At 43.6% G+C, this 14,054-nt stretch overlaps 1 protein-coding gene across 1 annotated transcript in view; it reads left to right on the forward strand.

The window, feature by feature from the left end:
* The window catches only part of FAM234B (family with sequence similarity 234 member B), a 307,484-nt gene extending 298,940 nt beyond the window's left edge, over positions 1-8,544 (forward strand). The window contains exon 13 of the mRNA XM_086957605.1: positions 7,714-8,544. Within this exon, the coding sequence (XP_086813731.1) occupies positions 7,714-7,719 (6 nt within the window). The 3' untranslated portion in view covers positions 7,720-8,544. The remainder of the gene's footprint in view (positions 1-7,713) is intronic.
* Positions 8,545-14,054: the final 5,510 nt, after the last annotated feature.

A 14,054-nucleotide genomic window follows, 5' to 3' on the forward strand; every position in this document is an offset into this window, starting at 1 on the left:
ATATAATTCAAGGTCTTAGGAGAATTGTTGAATCTATCCAAAAATATACAGAAAATAAGTTGTAAGACTTTTTTTGTCTGTAAGCCAAGATTCAGCCTGATTGTGGCTGATTGGTCATACTTAAGAGGATTAGCCAGACTGCTTTGATGAAGTGAAAAGTGGCAGCCAAGGAGAAAGGCTAGCTCTTGTAAGAGGACTCTGCTACACAGCAATGCCAGAGCAGGGGAGAGGAGTCCTGAAGCATCAGCTTTAAAGGCAGAAGGGGACAGGCAGAGACAGCCAGGTCCATCTACACCATCCCCTATAAACCCAGCCAGATGGCAGGCTTAAAGGAGGAATTTGCAGATGCCAAAGGGAGGAGAGCTATGGAAATGAGCCATGCTGGTGGTTGGTTCAACTAGTTCTTGTTCCTCTGCTAAGCTTTCAGCCATATTGCATTTTGGAAGAATAGTGCTCTCTGAGAGACAATTGTGCCACACTTTGTAGGAAGCAGTCATGCTCTGGGGTGTTTCCATGCACCTCAATGGACAGAAGTGCCTCCGGTTTGACCCAGAGAGACTGATTAAGTATCCGAGGGGGCAGAGCCTCTCAGAATTTCTGCTTGTAGATAAGAGAAGATGGGTCCATGCTGGAACTTTGATTTGCACCAACCAGGCCCTGAACTCTGAGGGCGCCTGCTGCACAACTGGAACTACAGCCCTGTGGCTCTAACTGTCTTCAAGAGAACTAAAGAGTGAACTCCCTGCAAGCTACAGGTTAACAGAGCTCATCTGGAAAATCACCACCAAGAATCCACAGCCTGGAGTGCGTCCAGTGGATTTGTAAGGGTTTTGTCCAAGCGGATGGTGGGAACTGAAGTCCCACACTTCCAAGGACCATCTTGCAGCTTACAGACCCTTGGATTGTGTTTTGGACACTTTGGGACCCCAGAAAAACTTCAGGACGAAGTCCCAGAAGTTTGGAGCAACTTTGGAAAAAAGCTCCATAAGTGGACCTACTCAACCGTAAGAGCCAAGCCGGCAACCCTCAACAGCGAGCCAGCTTGTCCTGCTGGTTCGTCCAGCTGAAAAGCTCTGGAGAACTGACCTCCAGAGTTTGACCGGGTGCTCCCTGGAAAGCAAGCAGGCAAGCTCTTACCGAACCCAGATTGATGAAGAGCATCGAGGGACCCTGGCAGAAAAAGCTCCAGGAAAGTTTCTAAGTTCGAAGGTAAACAACTTGACTGGCTCTACCGCGAGCGTCAAGCCGCCTACCTTCAACTGTGAGCCGGCCTGGATTAATGGTTTGTCCTGCTGAAAAGTGCCATAGGTCCGAATTCCAGAGTTTGACCGGAAGCTCACTGGAAAGCAAGCCAGTCACCAAGCCTGGACTGATGAAGACCCTAGAGGGACCCCGGCAGAAAAAGTCCGGAGGTAAAATCTTTGACCGAGTCCTACCGCAATGGGTAGCTGTGCAGAGCTCCATGTCTGTCACTTTGACTTTGTCCCGGTCTAGCACAACCAGATGTCCCACTAGGTGCTATAGGTTTCTACATGCTAGATAGTGCTAAATCTTTAAAAATTGATATCTCTGGTTTCTGTACATTGAATTTTTGTTATTTTGTTGTCATTTATAATGATAAAAACATTTCCTATTTTCATAAATTGGTGGTGGATTTTTATTGGGTGTAGTGTATTAAATATTTGCTGAATTGTTTTTAAGTGCTTTACATACCTGAAATTAAGGCTGCCTGCTCGCTGCCAAGCTACCAATGGTTGAGCATGAGACCTATTCTGAGCACTAGACTGTGTTAGTGGCCTTATTGCCAGTGGTAAATATATATATTTACCACTACTAATAACTCACGTTTCAACAATTTGCAAGCATCAATATCCCACAAGACCTGTAAAGAAATTCTTGCTAGAGCCGATTCCATTAACAAGCCTTATAAGTTCAAGTTGAAACGCTTTTGTTTGTGGTGCTAAAAGTCACTGATTCATCCTCTTTCAGCTCCACCAGAACATGTTCTGTCTTATTTGCTACTTCTAGCCAAAGCGGGCTTGGCTCATACTTCAATTAAAGTGCACTCAACTGCTATATCCAGGTTTAGGAGTTCATCTGGTTCATATTCTCTGTGGTCAAATAGACTAATCAAAGAGTTTCATCAAGGGCTTTTCCGAGTCTTTCCTCCTGCAAAGCAATCTCGTCAATCTTGGCAGCCTAATTTGGTCCTTTTACAGTTGATGAAGGCTCCCTTTGAGCCCATTTAGAAGGCTGATCTAAAATGTGTCTCCTGAAAAGTGACATTACTAGCCTTAACGTCTGTCAGGAGTATAAGTGAAATTCAAGTATTCACAGTTGAAGAATCCTTTTTACAATTCAGAGGAACATAGTTATATTCGAGACCAAACCCAAATTCATTCCGAAGGTGCAGACAGACTTTCATCTTAATGAGCCTATTGTACTCAAAACTTTATTTTCAAATCCGCAGACCGTTACGGAAACAATGCAACACTCATTAGACGTTAAAAGATGTCTAAAATTCAATTTGCATCTGATGCAGCACTTTAGAAAATCTGACCAGTTGGTAGTGGCTTATGGTAAGCCTCGAAGAATATCTGCTTTCCAAATGCAGTATTGATTGTTGGATTGTTCCTGCTATCCAGTTTTGTCATCGGAAGGAAGGAAAAATTCTTTCATACAGGGTTCGAGCGCACTCTACAAGAAGTGTGTCAACTTCAGTTGCTCTCTTTGCTGGTGTCTCTTCAGAACATCTGTAGCATGGCAACTTGGAAGAGCAGACACACATTTACACAGCACTACTGTCTGAATTCATCAGTACAGAGAGATGCAGCAGTGGGACAGGCGGTCCTTCGTCATCCATTCCAATAAGGTGAGTCTTTATTTCTTTTAGTATCCCACCATCCGCTGTATTGTATTCATAATTATGATGCTGGTTTGCTTACTTCTAGCTATTCTGATCCATGCTTGTAAGTCTATGAAAGATCCAATACCGGAGAAGAAAATAAATTACTTACCGGTAACTAGTTCTCCAGTATTGGCATCTTTTAGAGTCACATGTCATCATCTCTCCTCCTCCAGGAGACTCACCTTCTCCCTCCATGTTCATTATAGCGCTAGTGCTTGAAAATCTGAGGGATTGTAGCCTCTGTGCAGAGTGTTCTCGAAGTTGCTGTCACCTGATTGGCTGGAGTTTGGTTTTTCTGTAATGGTGGAGGTAAGTTAATGAAGTGAATGTTTTTAGCCCTTCTGGGGTATGTATGACCTATACTACTTTTATAAATACCGTGTTACTCCCACTTCGGGGAATGATTCAAACATGTGAGTCTATGAAGGATACCAATACTGGAAAGCTACAGTTACAGGTGTAAGTAACTTATTTTCTTACCAATGTAGAGGTATTTGAAATTGACAGCGCCGCCTAAAACATTACTGCTGGCAACCTTGCACTGAAGTAGTAACTGCTGATAATCTTGCATAGGGTGACACCTAATGTAGTCCTATCTAATGTAGTCACTATTACATCACTGATATAATCTCAGAATGATTTCCATTGAACATAAGTAGCTCTTATTGCTGAAAGGGTTGGAGACTTTTGCTGTTGTATAATGACTGCCCAATGTCCTGCAGCACAGCCATTGCCCATCAATCTGCACTTCAATGAGTGTCCTTCCTGCAGAGAATGACCGTCTATCTGCTCTGCACTGAGTATCTTTAAAAGAACATGGATCTACAGGGAATGGCCATTATCCAGCACTGCAGTATATGACTATGAATCTGCAATGCAGTGGGTACCATGTGAACTCTTATGATGTGAAAGCTGTTTAGAGTCTCAATAAAAGTATCTTACCCCCCTGGAAGAATTCAACCTCCAAAAAATAGCTAAGTATGAAGGTAGAAAACGTTACCTGGCGAAGGCACGAAATTAATTTCGTAGGCAAGGGACCTTCCCTGGGCGCAAAATTCAAAATTTTCCAGCTTGAAGCTTTCCTGCCAAAAGCCAGTGGTTTCACCCAGACTTTCCCTAACGGACCACCAAGGATATAAGCCCTCTTCGGCCACAGCCTGCTGCCTTGCCTCAATGAAGACTTTTGACTTTCATTTCAGAAACTAAGTTCAGAGGCCGAACATCCAACTGGGTTGTTCTATCGCGGACAGCCTTAACTTGCACCTAGGTAGCCATCAAGCGCAACCAGATCCCCACCTCCACCAAATCGGACCACCAGATCACAAACTGATAACCTCTCACCCCACAAGACACAATCAAAATCATGAGAACAATCCACTCCCGGCCCCACCAACCCTTGCCCCCCCCCCCATATCTACAACCTAGGAGGAACTCTGATCAGCTCCCACGGCACCACCATCATCAACACCCCCATCCAAATTGGAACCTTCCCGGGCAACTGGAAACCCACAAAAATCACACCTCCTCTAAAAAAAGAAAAAAACAATATAAAAAAGACGGCAGACCAAAAAGAGCTCAGCAATTACAGACCTATCTCACTCTTGTCCTTCTTATTTAAAGACGTGGAGAAAGCTATCAACAAACAACTCTCCAACCATCTTGAACAACGCCACCTACTAGACATCTCACAGTCTGGAATCCACAGCACAGAAACCTCTCTAATCGCAGCAACTGACGACATCCGGACTATCGTGGACAAAGGGAAAATTGTAGCACTCTTACTACGCGACCTCTCCACAGCCTTCGGCACCATCTCTCACAGCACCTCTCTCACAGCACCCTCATCACAAGGTTCCACAACTCCAGAATATATGGACCTGCCCTGACATGGCTGGCCTCTTTTTCTCTTCGACAGGACCTTGCGAGTCAGGCTTCCACACTACACTTCTGAAATCAATAATGTCATCTGTGGAGTCCCTCAAAGATCCTTGCTGAGCCCTACCCTCTTCAACGTCTACATGCGTCACTCACCCACATCATAAGATCCCAAGGAAGCAACATGGTCTCCTACGCAGACGACACCCAGCTCATACTCTCCCTCACAGACCACAACCACACCAACAGGATTAACTTCACCACCTGCATGTCAGATGTTGCAAACTGGACTTACCAGAACTGCGTAAAAATTGACATGGATTAAACAGAAGTTCTGATCTTCGGGAACAAGAGCTGTCCATGGGAATCCTTCTGGTGGCCAACGGACCTGGGCACCTATGCTCACCCCCACTGACCAAGGCAAAAACCTCTACATCATTTTGGTCGGCAGACTCATTATGAACAAACAAGTGAATGCGGTCACCTCCTCCTGCTACTTCATTCTGCGGATGCTTTGCAAAATTTTCAATTGGCTCACCACTGACACCAGACGCATAGTCACCCATCACCAGCGGACTAGACAATGGCAACATACTCTACGCCTGCATTACGAATCAACCCATACAATGACTGAAAACCACCCAGAATGTCAATGCCAGACTCCTCCTCAACATACCCGCAGCGCACATATCCATGTCCCACCTCAGAGAGCTATACTAGATACCAAGCCAATTCAAACTGCTCACCTACGCATATAAAGCCCTCCCCCCCACAACGTCAGGCCTGCCACCTCAGCCACCGCCTCAACTTCCAACCCACCAAGCAACTGCACACAGCCACACTCCTCTACCTCATGTAAGTACCCCACATCCACATAAGCAAATCAGGAGGATGCTCCTTCTACACCGACACCAAATCCTGGAATGACCTTCCACACCACATCAAGACCTACCCATCCCTACGCAAGAAACTGAAGATCTGGCTCTTCAACTAGGAGCCCGATCAACCAAATCCTCTCCTCCAGCACTTGCATAGCTCTTGGGTGATGAAAGTGCTTCCAAATCTGCATAAAATAGCATAACCTGTAAACATCTGCTTATAGTGTGTAGTGCAGTAGAGTCACATGCCCCTACCTGTCTCACCAGAAGCCAGTGTTTGCTGCAGATTTCATTTATTTCATAATATTTACTCCTTATACACATTATGTGAATGGCTGCCATATTGATGCCACTTTCCACTCCTTACTTATGCTCACCTGCTTTGCAAAAAAGCAGTCTAACAATATGTCCGTACCTATGCACATTACCATCTAATGGAGACGTCACAAGACATCCTATGACTTAAAAGACTTCTTAGAATAAAAACAACTTGTAATGTCGGAGACCAACACTAGATGGCAGGAGTAAGCAGAGCAGCCACACATGCTATGAATATTTATAAATAGAATGGCTTAAACCTTGGTTCCTCTCATGTATCTGTACGCCATGGAAATCGGGTTCATACACTAAAAAAGTAATAGATTATAAATTAGAGTTGATTTAAGCATTGCCAGCAACCTTGGCACTGGCCCTTACATTATCAACAAACCATACTTGTGAAGCACGGTGTTTTCCAAAAAGTGAAATCTATAGGCTATGAGTTCAGGATCAATGTTATAAATGAGCAAGCTGAATTGGTAATGGCAAATAATTTCACACTCACAACTAGGATTCTGAATGGATGCTAATGCAGGAATGATAAATCCACCTTCAAATGCGCTGGAAATTGATGGACATTTATAGAAGTATCCAGAGACTGTGAATCTGCAGTAGTAGCAACAGATGCTTAGAGGGTAAGTAACAGTTTGCTTGCACACCATCTGCAGACAGTAATCAAAGCTAATCACATTGAAAAGTAATTGAGATGGGTGGGGAAAGATTCAAACGTGTGCCAACAGTGGAGGTAATGCCAGTGTTAGATGGAAATTAAAGGCAGCCAATCCATAATTATAGATGAGAGAAAATGATGTTTGTGAAGCATTGGATTAAAAAAAGTACAAATCTTATTATCTGTCTTCAGTGTAACAAAATCAGTGTCAACTGCCACCAAGAGAATATAGGGCCAACAGTGTTACCTTTTATCTCTGGGTTCTGGAGTGCCTTTTCCAGGAGATTGCGGTAGATTGAAATTTGAATCTGCTCTCTTCTCTATACGTGCAGAACACTATGCCGAGGGAAACCTTTTTGTTAGCCCTACGAAATTCTAACATTTCAAGAAAATCCGTATTACACAATTCCGTGTTATTTTCAGTTGGAGTAGACCAATGTGTACGTAAAATGTCTTGCTTAAGGGATTTTCTGCTTGAACAGGTGTCATGCCTGTATCTCACATGGCTTTTTTTTTTTTTTTTAATAAATGAGGTGCTCCCTTATGTGAAATTTTCACTGGAGAAACTCGCAGACCCCAGTTCACATGAATTTGCATATATTTCCAGAAATGTAAAAATAAGTGGAAAGAGATTTAAGATTTCCCACGCCCCCTTCAAAACACTTGCAGCCCCTGGATCTCTAATATACGACGTTTAAAATGAAGACCAGACTCGAGTAGAAAGTCTGCCTTTGAAGGAAATGCGTCCAAAGCAATGCAAGGGGAGTTTAGTTTCACACGTACTCACGAGCCATGATCTGAATAATATTTAGTATATTTGAAGGTTTAACTCCACGTGTGGCAAACATGTGTTATTGTACAGGTGGGTATTAGAGTAAAAAGCCAAATTCCAAAAATGATGAAGTCGTCGCGGTTTGTCTAATCCAGGGCTTGTTACATCACACCAGCTGGTGTCAGTGCATACAGCATTGTACCTCTCCAAATACTACCTGCACTTGTTTTGCAACACTTTTGTCATGCTCTTCCACTGAAATTACCAATTCTGTGCGTATTTTTCCCCCCAGTTCTAGACTGCAATTTGCACATGGAATCCCAAAAAATTGGACTCTGAAAGGAGACGTGGGCGGATCCAGAGCTAGAGTATTTTGAGTTGAACCAGATGTGTCCCTCTCTGAATGTCGCTTGACGTGTGAATTGCAGGATGGAGGTGACAGCCGGGAGAAAAAGCTGCGAAGACCTTCACGCATTGTGTTGTCTGATCTGCCTGACCAGGACCCTGCGGCATGTTTTTTAAATCTTGGCTATAGGAACTGATCCTACATTTTTACTTCATGTTTACATTTAAGTTATTGACTGGTGCTTGCACAATGGAGGACTTGATACCATATGTTTGCACAACTCTATTTTTGTTGTCTGAATACACTGGACATTCTGTTCACCTGCCAAGGGAAAGAAGACGACTGCAATTGAGTTTCTCCCCTAATGGACCTTCCCAACAAAAAAAACTACATTGAAATTGAGGGCAGATGAAAAGCCCCCCCCCCCCCCTCCTCCTCCTCCTCCCCTTTCAAGTGCGGACACTTAATCATGATCACAATCCAATATGTAATGCATTATGAAGTTCGAGAGTCTCCCATCTCATTTGATAATATTCCAAAAGATATTGTCATGGTCAGACCTGTCTTGAGTTTAGATCTGTATAACATGCATTACCCAGTGTTCCACATATGTTTACCTCTTGTTGAAATTTGAATCTGTATCGACCTGCAGATTGGAACCCGTTGGTGCCTGTGGATCCCATCAACGCCTGTTGATTTGTATAACTGGTAATTGATGTGGGTGATGATGTGTCTCTCCTTTATTAACCATGAAATATTACCAGTTCAGTATGTCAAGTACGGTGTGTCTTTTGTTATATGGAGTAATGATTGAGTCTAGACGCTATTGGTTCAAGTGGGCGAGATTTATTCCTGTATAGTAGGTTCAAGGAACCTTTGTCTAAGTTTAGGTACAAGCAGTGAGTTTCTCAGTTGTGTCGCTGCACTTTACCAGGAGTAAAGGTTACAATAGGCTTAGCCCAACCTATGCTGAAGCTTCAAGCACAAATGACAACCCATGGGGCACCTACTATAAATCACAGTGCTCCACATTCCAGTCACTCCTGACATTCAGCGTACCACAAGGTCAGCGGGGAACAAACTAAGTTGCAGGAATTTTCATCGTTCATATGACCAGGGGCTGGCATCTAACATGAAGTCATTACTAGCCATTCTGACTACCTCCTCAAGTGCTACCTTATAAGAAGACTGGCATATCTACAGCTGCTAATGACATTTATGTATATTACACTGGTCAGATATTCTGTGTTTTAGGACTAGTCCATGAAGATCAAATATATTCCATCAATAATAAACGATGGGAAACATTTCTGGAAGAGGTCCTTCCTGATCGCAGTAGAACACGAGCGTTGACGCTGAAGTGTTGTACCTGTACCAGATCTCATGTAATATTTTGTTGTGTGTAGCTCTAGCCAATAGTCCACATCTCCTCACACTGCTCCAAATGTCAGACTAGTGTGCAGTATTCTGCACATTTCCTGGATGCTGGAAACCTTATTTAGTATTTAGAAAGGGCACTGTATGGCACAACTCAAGTCAGGTGTTGCAAGATGGTACAGAACTGGGCAATAAAAGGGACATGCACTCGCAAACCACCAGTGACCCCAACCCACTCACAAACCCATAGTTGGGGACTTCCACTCAGAGGCACACAAACTGATGTACTCATAAGTACAGATACATACACTAGGACATGCACTGAAGCACTCATAATGCCAGTACGTATTCCAAGACATTTATCGGAGCATACTGTTGCCCACTGACTCAAAGGTGCACGCACACATTAATAGTAGAGGCATATACCCCACATAGTCAGAGGTGCAGAAACATACTTAGAAGCACACACAGGGGCACCATTTCGCATACTATTCATTACTGACTCAGAATTCCAAACTCCTAGTAAGAGTCTCACACGCAGAGGTGCCCCGCAGGGACATATACTCATAGGTGCAGACACTTAGAGGCCATAGTGAGACACACTGACTCTCTTAAAGGGGTAGGCTAAGCGTCACTCTAGTAACACTCAAGTGTCACTCATGTGCTCTAGAATCATTTGTGTCACTGAAATGTCATTCAAGAATCGTTTGTGTCAAACTGGAATCCTTGAAGTGTCGCATGTGTCACACTAGAATAATTTTTGTCACTCGAGTGTTACTATAGAATCCCATGGCACTCCAGAATGTCTTTGTAGAATCTTTTGAGAGTCACTCTAGAATCATTTGAATGTGTCTCTAGTACGACTCGAGTGTCACTCTGGATTCCAATGTTTTTCTCTAGTGTTACTTTGGCATCATTTGGGTGTCACTCTAGTATCGTTAGTGTCACTCCAGTATTCATGTATTCTGACTCTAGTGTCACTGTTGTGTCACTTAGTAACTCCACTTGGGAGTCAACCTAGAATCAACCGAGTGTCAGTCTAGTGTCACTCTAGTTTCACTTGGGTGTCTCTCAAATTGTTCTAGGATGGAGCTCAAGTGACACTGTAGTTTCACTCAAGGGACAAATGATGCCAGACTGATACTCAATTGACACTATAGTGTCACTGGAATGATGTTAGGGTGACACTTAAGTAAAACTAGAATGACATTGCAGTGACACTAGAATGGCCCTTGAATAATTTTAGTGACACTCAAGTGCCCCTAGAGTAACACTCAAGTGACTCTAGAGTGTCTCTCAAATAACACTAGCGATAAACTCAGGTGATTATAGTGACACTCAGGTGATACTATAGTAGGACTCTGATGACACCAGAGTGAAACTCGAATAATTCTAGGGTGCCACTCGATTGACACGAGCGGCACTCGAATATTTCTAGAATGACACTTGAGTGACACTCAGTAATTTCAGAGTGACATTCTAGTAACACTAGAGTATTGTATTGTATTGTAATTGCATTTATATAGCGCTTACTACCCCTGACGAGGCGTTGAAGCACTTTTTCAGCAGGTAGCACGCTACTCCAGGACCCATAGAGGATTAGTGTTGAATTAGTATAGTGAAACATGCAAGTACTTTTTAAGTGGTGGATAGGTTAGTCAGTTATTTGGATTTGGAATGATAGCAGAAGGATAGAGGAGGACAAAGGTTTGTATTTATTTATCACTTGTTTACGCATTCAGGAAGCCTATAAAGGATTAGTGGTGAATCAATATGGTGAAATATGAGGTAATTTCAGTGGTGGATATTAGTCTGTTACTTGGAGTGAGAAGGATAGCGGAGGGATAAAAGGGAAGAAAGATTTGCATTCATATAGCACTTGTTACCCCTGATGGGTGTTGAATCGCTTTTCTGGCGAGTAGCATGCCACTCCGGAACCCATAAAGGATTAGTGTTGAAAATTAGTATTGTACAAATATGAAGAAATTTGAGTAGTAGATATGTTATTCAGTTATTTGGGCAGTATATTAGTATAGTTGAATATGGAATTTGAGAAGTGAACATGTTAGTCTGTTAATTTTGATTGAAAAGGATAGTGGAGTGATAAAAGAGTGAAGGATTTTTTTTAGGTCTTAGTAGTAGGAAGAGGCTTTTGGATGAGTAAAAAGGAGTTTTGGAGGGAAGGAGTCAGAGGGGAGAGTTTAGAAAGGTTTGTATTAGGGGATCAGTGTAGTAAAAGGGTGTCAGATGATGCAAGGAGGGGGTAGAGCAGGAGAGAGTCTAGAAAGGGCTATTTTGGTGATCATAGTAGTGGTATGGGGTTTGGGATAAATGAGAGAGTGGATGTAGAGGATATATTGATAGATGTATAGGATGAGAGATAGGGTAGTGCATTGTAAGGAGTAGTAGAAATAAGTTTGAGATGAGTCAGAAGGTTGGGCTAGAAGATATATTGAGCGAAGTATAGGCTGAGAAATAGGCTATTGCATTGGAAATGCTAAAGTAGAAGAAAGTGATACATATATAGATCCATAAGTACATTGAAAGTATATAGATAGATAAAGGAAGTAAGTATATTTAGATTAAATATATTGATAAAGGCACAGGATGAGAAATAGGGTTTGTGAACACAAAAATGGTGGCTGGGGGTGCACTGTTTTAACACACAGGTCTTAGCACAGAGCAAAGGAGAAATTTTGAGGGAAAACAGATTTGTCACCAAGGAATGAGAGGGACAAACTACAGAGGTTGGACTGCAAATCCCACAATCCAACACGTTAAATGCAAGCAATCATGGGCAGGGAACGCCACAAGTTTAAAACACAAAACAGGTGATAACCTATGCAATCACAGGCAGGTCAAAACTGCAATTCTAAACTGTAACAACCACATGCAAAGACAGTAATCACACTAAAATAATTTGACAGTCACTGATACTCAAGTGTCACACCGATGTCACTGTAGTGCCAATCAAGTTTCGCTCTAGAATCAGTTGCATCCCACTGGATTGTTACTCTAGTTGTCACTTATGTGTCACTCTGTTCTTGCTAGAGTGTCACTTGAGGGGCATTCTAGAATCATTTGAATGTCACTCTAGTTTCACTGTAGTGTCACTCTAAAATCATTTGTGTCACTCTAGTGTCAATGCTATTACTCGAGTATCACTAGTTTCACTTGAGTTTGACTCGTGTGCCAATCTAGTGTCACTTGAGTGTTGCTTTAACATTATTTGCGTGTCACTTTAATGTAAGAATGTGTCTTGGTATATGCTGTCTACTAATTAAAGTGGGCACCCTGTACCAATCCACACGACCCTTATGATGTATGAGGTCAAAGATAACCTTATTGAAAGCTTTCCTTGTGGTAGCTATGGAGAGCAGCCTTCAGGCTTATTCTTGAAGGAATGTAAAGCAGCTTGTTTTGCCAGAATATCACCTCCTGAATGACTAAATGAAGGAGAACCACAAAGTAGTTATATAAAAATATGTATTTATTAATATAACACTCTCTACTATCCTCTAGACGAGGATAGAATACAAAGCACACAATACTGGATAAATAGAATCGTTGTAAGTAGCGCAATACACAGCGGGCTCCAGGGGGAGACTGAACCATATACTAAAATAGTGGTATAACAATCACGACTGGACTAGACACAGTGCCTAGAGCACGTAGAATCACTGGGACCCCAAGGAACCACCCAAGGTGATGACACAGGAGACCCACGGAGGACAGGTACAGTGAGGAAAAACGACAGCGTGCTCCGTACAACTCTATGGGAATGTTGCGGTTGCAAAGGTAAAGTTTAAGGACCCTTCTAGGAGGACTTTGAACAAATCCTTTGAAACTTAAGAGTTTAACGGGCCACCCCACCCGTGAAATACCGTAGTATCAGAGTTACCTATCCAAGGGAAGTCGGGTGCATAGGTCTGAAGTAGCGTCGGAAACTCTTGTCGTTCTCTATGGAAGGAAGTGAAGAAGCACTGCTGCTGTGTAGGTGAAAAGGGTCCGGTGTCATCCAAGCCTGGATTCTGGATGGAAAGAACCTGAAAGCAGAGGGGACAGAGTCTGGGTCAATTCAGAGGGACCAGGGGCTCGGTAGACGAATGCCCACCGATGTTGGGTGCTTCAGGTGCAAAGAAGGGATGCTTGACTCTGCAACCACGAGGTCCCGGAGGCGTCGAGGACGACCAGCCGGAGGTAAGCAGTCCCACGAAGGATGTGGAGTGCTGATGGGTCAGTGTCCGGCGGGGGCACCAACAAGCCTTGGCAACAGCAACCCACGCAGGAAGGACAAATAGGTTACGGTGTGGACCAGCAAGGCCCTGGGGACTTACCAAGCAATAGAGAGTCCCAAGCAATAGGGAAGCCCAAGAACAATCAAGATGACCCTCAGGGGGACCCACAGGCCGAAGGACCAGGAGTCGCGAGGGGACCTCGAGCAAGATTGCAAAGCATCAGCCCATGGAGCACTCCGTGCAAGGAGGCCGGAGTTCTTTGGTGCAAATACTAATCAGGGTCAGGACTACACAGAGTCCAATGCACAAGCTCAGGAATCGCTAACAAGCATATGCACTTGCAAATGGACGTGGTGCACAGGGCCTCAAACTCGGTGAGAGGACAGATCGACCACAGGGACCTCCTGTGTTGCTTCCGGTCAGTTGCGCTCTAGGTTCCTGCGAAGAAGGGGAGTGACTCCTTCACTCCAAGGGAGGTTCTTCTGTTGTCTTAGGTGCTCCACGGGTCCTGCACGGAGTCTGTATGGAATCACGGCACCAACTCGGCTTTGGATGGAAAGGGGGACGAAGTCAAGCCCAGTTGAGGTAGAGCAAAGTACAAGCTTTTCAGATGGTCGAAGGTCAGTGGTTTCCTCTTGTGGAATCTTGTCCACGTAAAATCTAATGTCCTGT

This window comes from Lissotriton vulgaris, chromosome 1_1 (genome assembly GCF_964263255.1).
Source record: "Lissotriton vulgaris chromosome 1_1, aLisVul1.2, whole genome shotgun sequence".
Lineage (NCBI taxonomy): Eukaryota > Metazoa > Chordata > Amphibia > Caudata > Salamandridae > Lissotriton > Lissotriton vulgaris.